Source organism: Artemia sp. Qi Xiang Cuo, chromosome 11, assembly GCF_049724085.1.
Source record: "Artemia sp. Qi Xiang Cuo chromosome 11, ASM4972408v1, whole genome shotgun sequence".
In the NCBI taxonomy this organism is placed as follows: Eukaryota; Metazoa; Arthropoda; class Branchiopoda; order Anostraca; family Artemiidae; genus Artemia; species Artemia sp. Qi Xiang Cuo.
The window spans coordinates 13,648,132-13,664,862 of NC_142804.1; the positions used below are offsets into that span (position 1 = coordinate 13,648,132).

Here is a 16,731-nt window from a genome sequence, read left to right on the forward strand (position 1 = left end):
CGAAATTTGAAAGTAGACGACAAGGGACAGGTAGGCTAGAAAGAAACTCAGAGGAATGAATCTAGAGCCTGAATGATCCTCTCGGAAGGTATTTTAATAAAATTTTATAATCTTTGCATTATAAAATTGAAAATTAATTCTACTCAAATGAGGCAGAGGGAAAGTATTTTGAGCCAAATACGTTTGCTTAATCCTGATTTAAATGGCCTGGTTTTAAAGATTTTTAAATTGGTCGCTTAAATGTAAGGAAAAAGGGTAAAATTCTACTTTAGCTACTTTTGTCTATCTTGAAAATGGGTTGGGTTAGGAAAATGAAACTTTCAGGGATGTGTCTACAGGTTATGCTAAAGTATGTCCAGGGAAGGTATTTTGAAGTACCCACCTCCACCCCTTCTCTTTCTAGAGGGTCCTGACCTTTGATGACCTTTAAAAATATGTATTTTATAAAAGTGAAACCTTGCAAAATAGATCTGCTTTAATGAAGTACAACAAAATTGTTTTCAGCTTCACAACTTTGCTCAATCCCAATTTATAAGATTTTAAAGATGTTCAAATACATTTCATAAGTTTGGAAAAAAAACATGTGACATGGCTTAAAATTCTACTCAAATAGGCTAACAGGAATTGTATTTTCAGAACTAAAACCAGAGAAAAAGAAAGTGATAACTAAAAATTAAGGTAAAATGTTGTTTTGTCAAAATTTCAATAGGCAATAGACCTATAATGCAGGCAAATTTCAGAACCCTTTAGAGGAAGAAGGAGTGGAGGTAGGTACTTCAAAATACCTTCTTGGGACATACTTTAGCCTGTAGACCCATCCTTGAAAGTTTCATTTTCCTAACCTAACCCCTTTCCAAGATATCCAAAAGTAGCTAAAGTAGAATTTTACCTGAAAAAGCATTGATATGGTTTAAAATCCTGTTGAAGCAATCAAATTTGTATTTCAAAACTAGAGTTACTGAAAAAGAGACTGAAAACCCAAAATTAAGGTTAAGTGTTTCATGTTCAAATTTATTTAAATATAAACCAGTCATCAATGCAATGTTTTGAGCCCTAAATTTGAGAGAACAGATGAAGTAGCTTGCTAAAACTTTCCTGGGTGTAATTTTGGTCATAGATTCATTCTTATAAGTTTCATTCTCCTAGACCTAACTAAGCTATATTCCAAGATAGCAAGAAGTCCATCAACTAGAAGTTGATAGGCCTAATTATAAAGACTTATGACTCTTATGAAGGAACTATCATAATAAAATAGACATTACCATTAGATTCCTTTATGCTTCTTTTCAAGATCATAATCATTACCCTGAAAATACCCCCCCCCCCTGATGGGCCCATAGCACTAATAATATATATCTTTGCTGTTGTTTCCATGTTCTCATCTGTTGTATAGACTATACAAAATCAAATTTAGGTAAATTTCTAGGTGGTGCTATAATTTAGCTTAGATAAAAGTAGAAACGTCATTTACCGCCTTTTGTCATGCTCTTTCATAATTCAATAATTGCTTCTGGGGCTAACTGCATCTTGAGCCCTTAAAGGGGCCCCAAAGGTATTTCAGTTTTGTAGCCATACAAAGAAGTTATGAACACTAGTTAAGTTATTGAAAAGTGGTTAAAAATGGTATAAGTTTAGGTCCAGTCCACATTATAAGGAGACATGTTAAAAAGAACAATTCTTACTTCATAATGTGCAAAATTATCCTAGTTAACATATTTTCCTGCAGGAGCACCTTTATCCTCACTATTTTCCTTGGTTTTCCATTTTTTCAATTACATTTTTCAATATTTTGTCCTTTCTTCAAGTCTTGAAAATTGTTTATAAAACAAACACCCAAGAGCCATCTAGCTAACCTAACCTAATAATTATTCTAATATTTATTAATATTAGCCTGTTTGTATTGTTTTGGTAGATGTCAGTGATGATGTTTATGTTCCCTATATAGAATAATTGAAAACAGAAAAATGCAATGAAATATATTTGTTTTTCACAATTTTGTTAAGAATAATTATAAAACAGTGAAAATAGCTATGATAAAGGTGCTCCCAGGGGAAAATATGTTAACTAGGATTATTATGCATACTATGAAGTGAGAATTGTTTTCTTAACATGTCTCTTTATGATGGGGACCAGACCTAAATTTATACCTTAAAAACATATCACTAGTTTATAAATAAGTTGTTCAAGAGTAATATATTCCAGAAATACTTATTTATAATAATTCAAACCCCATTTATTAGGTGTTAACAAAAATAACACTGAACTTTGCAATTTGAAACTTTGTCATCAACAGTTCAAGGTGTGTTCCAATTCAGGGTATATATTTGCATGTTAGGGGGGGGGGGGTGAAGTTCATGGTAAATTTGCAGTGGGCCATATAACTTAGCTAGGATGAAAGGGAAACATCATTTGGTGTTTTTTATGCTCTTTTATAATTCATATAAAATACCTTTGGGGCCCCCTTAAGGACTCAAAATGCAATTAGCCCCAGAAGCAATTACTGAATTATGAAAGAGCATAAAAAGTGGTATCAAATGATGTTTTTACTTTCACCCTAGCTAAATTATAGCACCACCTAGATATTTACCCAAATTTAGCCTAAGTGACTGATTGAACATTAGATAAAAAAAAAGATATAACCTATAAGCCTATACTGTTCTCAAAGGAGTTAAAGTTATGAATAATAAAAGAAAAAGACATGATAATCTGATTATTATGAATATGCTGCATATCATAAAGTAAGGATTTCATTGTTTTTGTGTTTTCTTTTAGTTTGATATTATCCTAATGCTATATATGGAACTATTGAGGCAGGGGAGCAGTGTTGTATATTGTGTACTAGTTTAGATGTTGGCCCCTTTTGAAGGAAATATTATAAAATACAGAAAACTACTTTAGAAGATTAGAAAATGCTTAATTAGATCATGTAAAAAAGTACATCCCTGTATTTTACCCCCTCCCTCTAATTGCTAAATATACACCCTGAATGGTATATATAGGCTACAACAAATTTTCCATAAGTGACTCTTTACTTCAAATTAATTTGACAATAAATAATCAACATCAACTGCATCAAGCAATGGAAAAATTCATTCACAATGTATAATTTTGGCCATATGTTTGATTGTTAGGGGGTAGGTGACAAAATAAAGTGATGGACACCAACCACTAAACCAGAACCATGCATTGTCAGAACAGCAATCATGATGTTGGGAAATAATGTAAAATAAGGAATCTAGTGGTACTACTTTTATTTTATTAAAGCATTTCCTTAAGAAGAGCTGTAACTCTCTACTATAGCAATTTTGTACCAGACTCTCCCTTAATGGGCCAGATATAAGAATTTTCTGCCATCAAACTTCTAGACAATAGTTTTGGTTAGGAAAGTGTTAGGCTAGCAGAACTGTCAGCTAACAAAAGTTTTTAGCTACTGATTTGCTGTAATACATATAAGAATAAGGACAAAAAAAAAAAAAAATCAATAGCTTGGAAATAGGCCTGGTCATCAATTGGTTTGAAAGCTTTAGGGTAAATTTGGAGTTTTTTTTTTAATCACTTAGCTAGGTTGAAGTCAAACACACCACTGAGTGCATATTTGTATGTTTTTTTTAATATACAAATTGCTTCACTTTAAACTTAATTTAGGTGCTTAAAGGGTCCCTTAGAGTGAGAACTTGTTCTCTATTAGAAAATGGTTACTGGAAATTCTGAGAACTATCTTCAAACAATTACAAATACAGTTAAGTTATAGTTAAGGGAACTTCTTGCTACCTTGGAAAGTAGTTCAGTTGGGTGAATGAAACTTTCAGGAATGAATTCAGGGCCTAAAGTATAACCACTGAAGGTATTGCCAAGCTACTATCTTTACCCTTTCCTTATTTCTAGGCTTAGAAAATAGTAGGCTACACATGATAAATCTACATGTATCTAAATTTTGACAAGAAACATTTTATGTTAATTTTAGGTTTTCAATCTCTTTTTGATTGGCTCTGGTTTGTAAAATACAGAGTAGAGTAGTAGAGTAGAATATTTTTATTTACAACACATACATAAATAAATGTCACAAAACAGCGCACCTGCCTGGTGGCATACTTTAGTGCTGAAAATATTGCCAACAAAAATACACAGCCATCTTGGAGGGGAAAGAAGTGGACAAGGGCACCTAAAAAACCTTCTTGGGAAATCCTGAAAACTCTGGACCCATTCCTGAGAGTTTCATTGACCAAACTTTACTGTTGTCTATAATCAACCAAAGTCCCTAATCTAGTATTTTACCATAAGTACTTTTTTATTTCCAAAATTGTTTTTTTCACTTTACCCCCCCCCCCCGGATGGATAAACACACAACCTAATCTATGTACTCAAAATTTGCTTTTCAGCAGTATAACTCTTCTCTTCTTTCTATTTATGCAAACACTAATCAATCAGCCACAAAAAGGAAGAGTTACCCTATTCTAAAAAATAGTGTAAACATTTATAGTATGCTATATATTTATCCATTAGGTGGAAGGGGGTGGAGGTTAAGTGAAGCAATATCCTTTTATTCCTGATATAAGTAAGTTTTTATGACTTTTTAAAGTAGTTTCCAGGTGAAAACTACTATTTGACTATTTTCTATTGGCAAATAATAAGGAATTAGTTGCCACTTTAAGGTCTCAAAATAAATTTGCAAATAAAAGGCACTGGCAGATTTGAAATCATGCTTTGAATTGCATGTTCTCATTCTAACTAGCCAAGTAATAGAAAAAAAACTCAAAGTCTACTGTTCTAGAGATTGTTCATGAAGCCAGGAAGACTCCTAGGCAGCAAAAAAAAAAAATTGGTATGCTCATTAGCAAAGCCAAAATAGCTGATGAAGACTTTTGTCGCCATTTGGCTTGAAATTTCCTTATAAAGGTCCAGAACCCAGAGGCGTCACTAACCAAAATGATTAGTGGTGGGGAGGGGGGGGCAATGGATTTTACTGACTGATTTAAATAATATTGCTATTAAAATTACTTGATTTTTTGTTTTATACCAGGTGAGACTGATCTTCTCTTATTGATTTTAGATCATGCATTTCCATCAGCCCATTTACCTAATAAAAACAATTAGGCCAGTAAAATAGTGATGCTTTGCACCACTATTTTACCAACTGGCTAAAATCACTGAGGGTGGGTTTATTCCCCCTCTCCTTTGTACATGATGCCCCTGCCTAAACCAAGAGAACCCTAATGCGCCAGAAAATTAGGTTGAAATAAATTAGTTTAGCTACCCAAACATGGGCTGATGTATTTTTCCTTTGGTTTGGAGCATGTATTGTTAAGCCACTGGGCTTAAGAACTAAAACCAAAGATTTTCTTAGGATTTCTTTAGTTGGAAGGGGGTTATTTTGAACCCATTTTCTCTTCTAAGCATGGCTGTAGAGGCAGCTGATCACTGAAATGAATTAAAGAGAATAAGTTTTGTGAACATTCTCAAAGATATTGTTCTTTTCTTTATGAAGGCTAGTGCTAAATGTGAACAAGGTATTGTTGCTAGACAAAATTGGCTTTGTTTGATAATATCACCTGTACTTTGTATGTTTGTGCTGATTTTCTTTATAAAGACTTGCCGCTTTTTCATAAGTTTCTATTGTCAAGTCCAGGCTTTTTTTTAGTTCAGTTTTATTATAAAATTGAAACAAATACGCAATCCTATTACTAATTTGTTTTCTGTGTAGAACAAAATTAATATGGAAGAGGACAAAACTGTTGCATTGGTTGAACAGATCCCTTATGTATATTGGTGGAACATTCATCAATTGGAGTCATCAAGTTTGTGTTTGCTTGCTAGCTGCATCTTTTCTTGTTTGAAGAAAGAATGTTCTGATTTTGCTGCATGGTTGAAAGAAACATTCAATGGAGATGAAGGTAAATAAATATATCACCTCAAAAATACCTTAAATTTTAACTTGGGGCAATCTGAGCTGTTTTCCATTTATACTTTTTATGAGAAAATTTCTAAGCAAAAACCTGTTCCATTATCACCTGTTTGGTGTTTTGCTGGGATATTTGTGTTCTGTTTGAACTTTCCTAGCAATAGCTTTGCATTTATGGAATCTAAGAAAATCATCTTAATTTTAAATTGAAAATACTTATTTTATTATTATTATTTATTTTTGACCCACACTATACAAAGGTATAATACATGGAGTAACACAAAGAAAAACACATAAAAAACAATGCAAATCAATATAGAAATCAAAGGGAACCAGTTACAGAGTAGCTCATAAAATATAAAAGACACTAAAACAAAAGAAAAATAACATAAAAGGAGGGGGAAAAGAAGAAGAGAAAAAAAACTCACAACTTGCAGTCAATAAAGCAGTAACCAAGAGAAATATGGATGCAAGCTGTCTTTATTGTTATCATTAATTGGTTTTTACTCACTCTTTACAATACTGTGTGGAGTAACCAAAGAGAGAAAAACAAACAAATAAAGGAAAAATAACACAACTAAAAAAAAAACTGATAAGGTGGTGGTGTGGAGAAAAACGGATACAAGTGGTATTTGAAAGCTTTCTGTGTAGTACTTCCAGTTTTACAGTAATATCAGGAACAAGAAATTTCTTAATAAGACCCAGTTTTTAGTCCAGGGTGGAAGAAACAACAAAAATTTACAAAACCTAAAATAATTAATAATAAAAATCACTAATAAGCGACTATACCACCCCTACTCGTTTTCAACTCATCAATTCTCAGCATTCATCATGTTTAACCTTGTCCTTCTCAATCCATCAACCAAACACAAAAATAAAAAAAAAAGAAAAAAAAAATCAAATTAAAGGCAAAAGGCAAAGACAATCGTTAATACCAAAATCTAAATATATATATTTTTTTAAGTTAAATTAGGGTGATGAAATAGCATCGTTTTTATACAATCCTAAAAAGGGCTTATCCCAGATTTCCCTCTCAATTACTCGGACTATCTGTCTTGGTGTTTTCTACAATTACCCATGTCTTGATGTCTACTGCAAAATACTTGATTTTCAATTCAAAAAAATTTACAAAATAAAGGTAAAAGGCAAAAAATTAAAGGCAAAGACAATCATTAATACCAAAATCTAGATTTTATTTATTTTTTTTTTTTTGGTCATTCATCCAATCTTTTATCCCTTATTTCTGTAACTATCTTACCCTAAGTGGATGTGATACTGAGAAACATGACGAGGATGCCGCAAATTACATTTGTACATTTTTTTGGAGCCAGAAAAGGCCTAAAGCGGCTAGCATTTATATGTTTATGACTAAAGAAGAAGAAGAAGCGAAAAGTTTCCTTTCTTAGGGAGAAGAATCAGAGACTAGATAGGATAGTCCTACAGACAGGATAGGATAGGATAGTCACAACAACAACAGCAACCGTACAAGAAAATCGAAATATATTTTCTTGATTATTATCGCTTCTAACCAGTAGTTGTACCAAACCTATCCTGCTCAAGTCATCCTCAGGGCTATACTGTGGTGTTTATCCTTCCCATAGTATAGTGCAGACGGTTTGATATCATCTATTTTCCCTTCTTATTTTAGTTTTATATTTGTGTTTAAAGCTTTTTCCAATAGGCAATGTTCAGAAGTCCTCCAAAAAAACGTCCCCCCAGATCCCAAATCAAATTCCATAGTGAAAGATACCCATCCTGGCTGGTCAAGCACATTATCTGAAAGTTCTAATGATGGCTCCGATTCGGAGAATAGGACAATGATAACTGTAGGTCCTAATGCAACCATAAATGATGATAATGGGTTTCAAGAGGTCCTCTCTAGAAGCTCTAAAAAAAGGAAAAAAATCTCCCCATTTAAAAGCATTTCCCCTCTCCCTGCCCAAGATCCTCCCTCCAAAAACTTACGAATTTACCTTAAAATTACTCCCACTACCCCCTTTGAAATAAAACTGATCACTGCAATAAGAGTTGCAATTTTTAAATTGCTAAAATCAATGTTCTCTCTTAACATTAACCGTGATGGATCTCTGCTTATAGCTGTAGAAGATCAGAAATCAGCAGATACAATAATTAACCTTAAATCCCTTCTGAATATCCCAATTATTGCATCTAATTGGAACCCAAAACAATCACCAACAAAAATTGTAGTTTATAATGTTCCCCCAGAGATATCTACTCAGGAGTTAAAAGAAGGCCTCTCAGATAGGGCTGGAAACACAATCCCAGTTGAGGATGTTACCCAACTTGGAAAACCTAACTCTAATGGCCTAAAAACTAGTAGATCCTTCTTATTCACACTTAAGGATAAAATTGATATCCCAGAAAAATTATTCCTATTTGGGCAAATCAAACCACACAAGGAATACAAACCTAAGCCTATTCAGTGTCAGAAGTGTTTAAAACTGGGACACACGACAAACAAATGCAATGAAATTCTCCAAGAGTGTAGTAATTGTAAATCTTTCCATCCTAAAGAGCTGACAACTTGCAAAAACACCCAGCCTACATGCATCAATTGCAAAGGTCCACATGAATCTACAAATAAATCATTATGCCCTGCATACAAGAAAAGAGCTCTAACACTCCAAATATCAACAGAGAAGGCCATCCCCTTTGCAGCAATGGAAGCAAATGCTGCCCAACAATACCAAATAAAGCCTGTAATGAAACCAACCAAAACCCCCAAGTCAAATGCCCCAAATGCATCAAGCACCCCATATAAAACAACATCTTCTAAGCCCCTAGCTCAAATCCCTATCAGAAGGAATCACCAAGCCAGCAAGACTTGTTTTCCGGTGAGATGAGGCCAGCCTGGCCCTCCCTCCCAAGAAGAAACAAACCAGAAACACTACCTGGAATCAATCCCTTAACCAACACACAGGATGCACTACCAAAAATGCAATCCCCAAATATATGCTTATTCATTCTAAACTGTAATGTAGTTCAGGCCATGAACATACATCAACTACAGAAAACAAAAATTATTGCAGAATTGGCAAAAATCTACATCCCAGATGATATGCTCATTCAAGCAAAGAAAGATCTTGCTTTACTTTTAACAAAGCTGAACATTGATACACAGTCATATGAAGAATAAATCAACAACACAACATTTATCAATACTTCAATGGAATGTAAGATCTCTCACAGAAAATAAGCTAAATGAACTAATATCATTTATGAATAATAATTCCATTAATATTGCTTGCCTCCAGGAAACTCATTTAACCCAAAATCAACAAATTAAGTCTCTGGGATACACTATCCTGAGAAAGGATAGATCTTCAGAGAGAAAAGGAGGTGGTGTAGCTTTATTAGTTAATAATAATATAAAATTTTGTGGCATCAATTTTCCAGATTTTGAAAATGATGTTGATGTAATTGGTATAAGTGTTTGGCTGAATAATTTAAAAACCTACATAATAAGCTTTTATAACCCTAATGGCCAAACTTCAGATGCCAAGGATTTCTTTAATTATATAAATAATTCTAATATGTTAAAAAACATCATTATTTGTGGTGATTTCAATGCCCACAGCCTTTTGTGGGGGAATAAACCAGCAAATAAAGCTGGTAAATTTATTGAGCATATGATTTCAAATAATAATGAATTAGCTGTTGCTACCCCTCCAAACCTAAATATATATTTTAACCCCAAAAGTGCCAAATTCTCCACAATTGACCTACAAATTGTGTCTTTAAATTTTTTGAACAAAATTTACATAAATAAAACTGATAGTCTGTGTACAGACCACTTTGCTATAGTTTGCTCCCTAAATGAACCTGCTGAAACTTCTTCTCATACTTCCAAATATATCAACACTAAAGTAAATTGGTCTATTTTCCAAAATAAGCTAAATGATGAAATTACAAGTTTCACCCAAAGTTCATGCATTTCTAACACAACAGTTGACACACATGCTGAAGCCTTGACATCTTTACTAATAAATACAGCTAATCATACTATCCCCAGGACAACACTTAAGAAAACATTCCCTAAACAAATTCCTAAAGCATGGTGGACAAATGAGTGCCTAAATAAATGGAAGATAAAAAAGGCAGCTACTACATATTTAAAAAAATTACAAGCAGAATCTAATCTAAAAAGGACTATAATAGATGCTAAATATAAATACTGGAATAATTTTGCAAATAATCTCTCCAGAGAAACGCATGAGCCAATTATACATAAAGTCATAAGCCACATATGTGGGAAAAAGACTTCTCCCAACCCACTCCTGTATGAGCTTATACATAATAATACCCATTATGACAATGATATTGAAAAGGCTAACCTATTTGCAACTCTTTTTGTTAATAAGCTAACATCAAACAATCAAAGCAATCTGTCCACAATTCCTATGAACCCCAGTTACCAACCACGCCCCGGATCCGAGTAAATAACTAATCCATTGTCAATCCAGGAATTGAATAATGCAATACATCATATTAGGTCCAAAACTAGCAGCAGCTATGACAATATACACCCTACATGGATAAAGAATCTCACACCTTCATACAAACAAGAACTGCTAAATTGTTATAATCACGCTTGGGCATCCTCTAGGTTCCCCAATATATGGAAATGTTCGTCCCTCCTACCAATCCTAAAGAAAAATAAACCAAAAGATAACCCTGAGTCTTATAGGCCCATAATGATTACACCTGTGATGGGGAAAATAATGGAGAAAATGATTTATCACAGACTCCTCTGGTTTGTTGAGAAAAATAACATGATCCCACACACTCAAACTGGATTCAGGAAATACCACTCCTCAACAGATGCTTTCATTTTGCTAACAAATGCAATAAATGAATCTTTCTCAAAAAATAATATCCTAGTGGCAGCTTTCCTTGATTTTGAAGGAGCATATGACAATGTGAACCACCAAATCCTTTTAAATAAACTTGCAAACCTTGGAGTACCTCCCAAGCTAGTATCCTTTATTAAATCCTTCATAGAAGTGCGAAGTTTCATTGTTTGTGTTGGTTCAGCCTCTTCACCCCAAAAGACAATATCCAAAGGCCTACCTCAGGGAGCAGTCCTCAGTTGCCTCCTATTTGCCCTATATCTCTGGGACATGAACCTACCCCACACGAATCTACAATATGCTGATGATCTGGTGCTATGGTCATCTGGCAACACCTTTCAGATAGCACAGTCAAATCTGCAAAAGTCACTTTTCCAGTTTGAAAAATTCTCTCAACATTCAGATTTACCCATTGCACCCACCAAGTCAAAAATAATCCAATTTCACAGGAAGCGAAACCATGTTAATGCAAAACTAACTCTAAATAAAACAACTATTCCAGAAGATAATAATATTAATTACCTAGGTCTCATGCTTGACCAAAAACTTAATTTCCACCTCCACATTTCAAACACAATAAAAAAATGTTATAGAAAAGCAAATATACTAAAAAGACTTCTTTCCACACCCTGGGGTTGTGAGGAGAAAACCTTACTCCAGTTTTATAAATCCCATATAAGACCCCATATTGACTGAGGGCTCTTTGTCTATGGTGCTTGTGCAAAGAGCCAGATGCAAAAAATTGAAACAACCCAAAATGATATAATACGTCTCATAGTTGGTCTTAGGAAACCCACAAGCACCAAGTTTCTGCTTCTGGAGAGTGGATTAACAACAATAAGGGAGAGACGTAGCTTTCTCTTGATAAAACATCTTACAAAAATTGAATCAAATAGCTCACACACATTACATAATTGGTTAAGAAATCCAGCCATGTATAGAGGTATTGCAGATGAGTATGCCAATATTCAAAAGACGTTCCCTGTACCAGCAAAGTCTATTGCACCTACTTTCCCCCAATCCCCTCCATGGAATTGGTCATTTCCCATAATAAATACTGAATTTTCAAAATGGAATAAAGATTTAATCCCCATTGCTTTTGTTCAGAAAAAATTTGCAGAACTTAATACAATTACCTATAAAAATCACTTCCAAATATTTGTTGATGGGTCAAAAACGAATGAGAAGGTTGCAAGTGGTGTTTTCCTTCCTCACCTGAGAATTGCAATGGGCGAGAGATTATTTAATAATTTATCTATAATGTCTGCTGAGTTAAATGCCATAATCATGGCATTAGAACACCTTAAGCAAAACCAATCTTTGATTGAAAATTCGAATAATATTATCATTTATTCCGACTCTTTATCAAGCCTTGAGTTGCTGGCCTCAGCTCCTCAATATAAGTTGGACATTGACACTTATCATTGTCTCAGTATTATTGATACTCTTGCTTCAAGTGGCGTAAAAACTTACTTTCAGTACATTCCTAGCCACTCTGGCATAAGTGGTAATCATCAGGTTGATGAAATAGCCAAATATACAATAAATATTGACCAGCCAAGTGGGAGACCAATCCCAATTAGAGATATTTACCGATGGAGACTATCACATATTAATTTTAATAAGATTAATCCTATCCTTTCCCCCTTTCCCAATAAGTATCTTTCTAAAATTTATCATAGAATTCGTTCTGGAACAAATGGACTAAATTTCCTTGCATTCTCATATAAGTTTTCTAATTCAAGTGGTTCAATTCCCCTGTCCCCTGTTTGCAAGCATTGTAATATGAATAATGAAACAATTGCCTATTTGAATGTAATATGCTGACGTCTGCACAACATACCTTGCTTTCTAAACTGTTAAAATACTTCAAACACCACAAAATCCCACTATCAGTCAAGAGCCTAGCCAACTATACCTGCACACAGAGTATAGAAATCGACATCTATCATCTTATATTTGAACTCCTAGAGTCGAAAGATCTGCTGAAAGATATCTGAATATATATAATAAATATGAGGCAATCAAGCCAGTAGCTCTGTAGCCCACAGAGTGAAGCAAAAGGAAAAGGGCTAAATAGTGTTACTGAAAAGCCCGCCTGCTGTTAAATAGAAGAAGAAGAAAGAGTAGATTTGTTTGGGAGGCAACAACAGCAACCTTATAAGAAAATTAAAATATATTTTCTTGTGAATTATTATCGCTTCTAATCAGCAGTTGTACCAAACCAATCCTGCTCAACTTATCCTCAGGGCTATACGTGATGTTTCTCCTCCCCATAGTATAGTGCAGACGGTTTGATATCATTCTATCTTCCCTTCTTGTTTTAGTTTTTTTTTGTTTAAAGCTTTTTCCAATAGACAATGTTTAGAAGTCTTCCAAAAAAAAAGTCCCCCCAGATCCCATATCAAGTTCCAGTGAAAGTGCCATAGTGAAAGATACCCATCTTGGCTGGTCAAGCACACTATCTCAAAGTTCAAATGATAGCTCCAATTCGAAGAATAGGACAATGATAAGTGTAGGGGCTAATGTAACCGTAAATGATTATAATGGGTTTCAAGAGGTGCTCTCTAGAAGCTCTAAAAAAAGGAAAAAAATCTCCCCAATCAAAAGCATTTTCCCTCTCCCTGCCCAAGATCCTCCCTCCAAAAACTTAGGAATTTACCATAAAATCACTCCTACTACCCCATTTGAAATAAAAATGAGCACTACAGTAAGAGCTTCAATTTTTAAAGTGCTTAAATGATTGTTCTCTCATAATATTAACCATGATGTATCTCTGCTAACAGCTGAAGAAGATCAGAAATAAGCAGATGAGATACTTAGACTAAAATCTTTTATGAATACCCAAATTATTGCATACAATTGGAACTCCAAACAATCACCAATAAAAATTGTAGTTTATAATGTTCCCCCAGAGATATCCACTCAGGAGTTAAAAGAAGGCCTTCCAGATAGGGCTGGAAACACAATCCCAGTTGAGGATGTTATTCAACTTGGCAAACCTAACTCTAATGGCCTAAATACTAGTAGATCATTCTTATTCAAACTGAAGGAAAAAATTAATATCCCAGAAAAATTATTCCTATTTGGGCAAATCAAACCACAAAAGGAGTGCGATCCTAAGCCTATCCAATGTCAGAAGTGTCACAAACTGGGACACACGACAAACAAATGCAATAAAATTCTCCGAGAGTGTAGTGATTGTAAAGCTTTCCATCCTAAAGAGCTGACAACTTGCAACAACACTCAGCCTACATGCATCAATTGCATAGGCCCACATTAATCTACAAATTAATCATTATGTCCTGTATACAAGAAAAGAGCTCTAACACTCCAAATATCAACAGAGAAGGCCATACCATACCCCTTTGCAGCAATGGAAGCAAATGCTGCCCAACAATACCAAATAAAGCCTGTAATGAAACCAACCAAAACATCCAAGTCAAACACCCCCAATGCATCAAGCACCCCATATAAAACACCATCTTCTAAGCCCCCTAGCTCAAATCCCTATCAGAAGGAATCACCAACCCAACAAGCCTCCTTGTCCGGTGAGATGAGATCAGCCTGGCCCCCCCTCCCAAGAAGAAACAAACCAGAAACACTACCAGGAATCAATCCCCTAACCGACAAACAGGATGCACAACTAAAAATGCAATCCCCAAATATATGCTTATTCATTCTAAACTGTAATGCAATTCAGGCCATGAACATACATCAACTACAGAAAACAAAAATCATTGCAGAATTGGCAAAAATCTACATCCCAGATGATATGCTCATTCAAGCAAAAAAAGATCTTGCTTTACTTTTAACAAAGCTGAATATCGATACACAGTCATATGAAGAATAAATCAACAACACAACATATATCAATACTCCAATGGAATGTAAGATCACTCACAGAAAATAAGCTAAATGAACTAATATCTTTTATGAAAAATAATCCCATGAATATTGCTTGCCTCCAGGAAACTCATTTAACCCAAAATCAACAAATTAAGTCTCTGGGATATACTATCCTCAGAAAGGATAGATATTCAGAGAGAAAAGGAGGTGGTGTAGCTTTATTAGTTAAAAATAATATTAAATTTTGTGGCATCAATTTTCCAGATTTTGCAAATGATGTTGATGTAATTGGTATTAGTGTTTGGCTGAATAATTTAAAAACCTACATAATAAGCTTTTATAACCCTAATGGCCAAACTACAGATGCCAAGGATTTCTTTTATTATATAAATAATTCTAATATGTTAAAAAATATCATTATTTGTGGAGATTTCAATTCCTACAGCCCTTTGTGGAGGAATAAACCAGCAAATAAAGCTGGTATATTCATTGAGCATATGACTTCAAATAATAATGAATTAGCTGTTGCTACCCCTCCAAACCTGAATACATATTTCAACCCCAAAAGTGGCAGATTCTCCACAATTGACCTACAAATTGTGCCATTAAATTTTTTGAACAGAATTTACATAAATAAAATTGATAGTCTATGTACTGACCACTTTGTTATAGTTTGCTCCCTAAATGAACCTGCTGAAACTTTATCTCATACCTCCAAATATATCAACACTAAAGCAAATTGGTCTATGTTCCAAAATAAGCTAAATGATGAAATTACAAGTTTCACCCAAAGTTCATGCATTTCTAACACAACAGTTGACACACATGCTGAAGCCTTGACTTCTTTACTAATAAATACAGCTAATCATGCTATCCCCAGGACAATACCTAAGAAAACATTCCCTAAACAAATTCCTAAAGCATGGTGGACAAATGAGTGCCTAAATAAATGGAGGATAAAAAAGACAGCTAGGACAGAATTCATAAAAAAACATCACCTACTACATATTTAAAAAAATTACAAGCAGAATCTAATCTAAAAAGGACTATAATAGATGGTAAATATAAATACTGGAATAATTTTGCAAATAATCTCTCCAGAGAAACACATGAGCCAATTATACATAAAGTCATAAGCCACATCTGTGGGAAAAAGACTTCCCCCACCCACTCCTGTATGAGCATATACATAATAATACCCGTTATGACATTGATATAGGAAAAGTTAAGATATATTAAGATCTTTGCTTTAATAAGCGAATATCAATCAATCGAAGCAAACTATCCCCCACTCCTATTAGTCAACGTTTTAAACCGTGGGTAGGAGCCAATTACGGAATTAATCCGTTTTCAATCTAGGAATTTAATAATGTTATACATCATATTAGATTTAAAACTAGTTGCAGCTATGACAATATGCACCCTACATGGATAAAGAATCTTACACCTTCATACAAACAAGAACTGCTAAATTGTTATAATCACGCTTGAGCATCTTCTAGGTTCCCCAATATATGGAAATGTTCGTCCCTCCTACCAATCCTAAAGAAAAATAAACCAAAAGATAACCTTGAGTCTTATAGGCCCATAATGATTACACCTGTGATTAGGAAAATAATGGAGAAAATGATCTATCACAGACTCCTCTGGTTTGTTGAAAAAAATAATATGATCCCTCACACTCAAACTGGATTCAGGAAACACCACTCCTCAACAGATGCTTTCATTTTGTTAACAAATGCAATAAATGAATCTTTCTAAAAAAATAATGTCCTAGTTGCAGCTTTCCTAGATTTTGAAGGGGTATATGACAATGTGAACCACCAAATCCTTTTAAACAAACTTGCAAACCTTGGAGTACCCCCTAAGCTAGTATCTTTTATTAAATCCTTCATAGAAGTGCGAAGTTTCATCGTTTGTGTTGGTTCAGCCTCTTCACCCCAAAAGACAATAACCAAAGGCCTACCTCAGGGAGCAGTCCTCAGTTGCCTCCTATTTGCCCTATATCTCTTGGACATGAACCTACCCCACACGAATCTACAATATGCTGATGATCTGGTGCTATGGTCATCTGGCAACACCTTTCAGATAGCACAGTCAAATCTGCAAAAG

General features: G+C 34.3%; 1 protein-coding gene across 2 annotated transcripts in view; it reads left to right on the forward strand.

Moving 5' to 3' along the window:
* LOC148946658 (uncharacterized) overlaps positions 1–16,731 on the forward strand; it is a 37,107-nt gene continuing 20,376 nt past the window's right edge. Inside the window, exons 1-2 of one of the 2 annotated variants that reach the window (XM_089097076.1) lie at positions 1–88; positions 5,702–5,891. In XM_089097076.1, coding sequence (XP_088953202.1) covers positions 5,714–5,891 — 178 coding nt within the window. In that variant the 5' untranslated portion in view covers positions 1–88; positions 5,702–5,713. The remainder of the gene's footprint in view (positions 89–5,701; positions 5,892–16,731) is intronic. The other variant, XM_089097077.1, reaches the window with a different exon arrangement.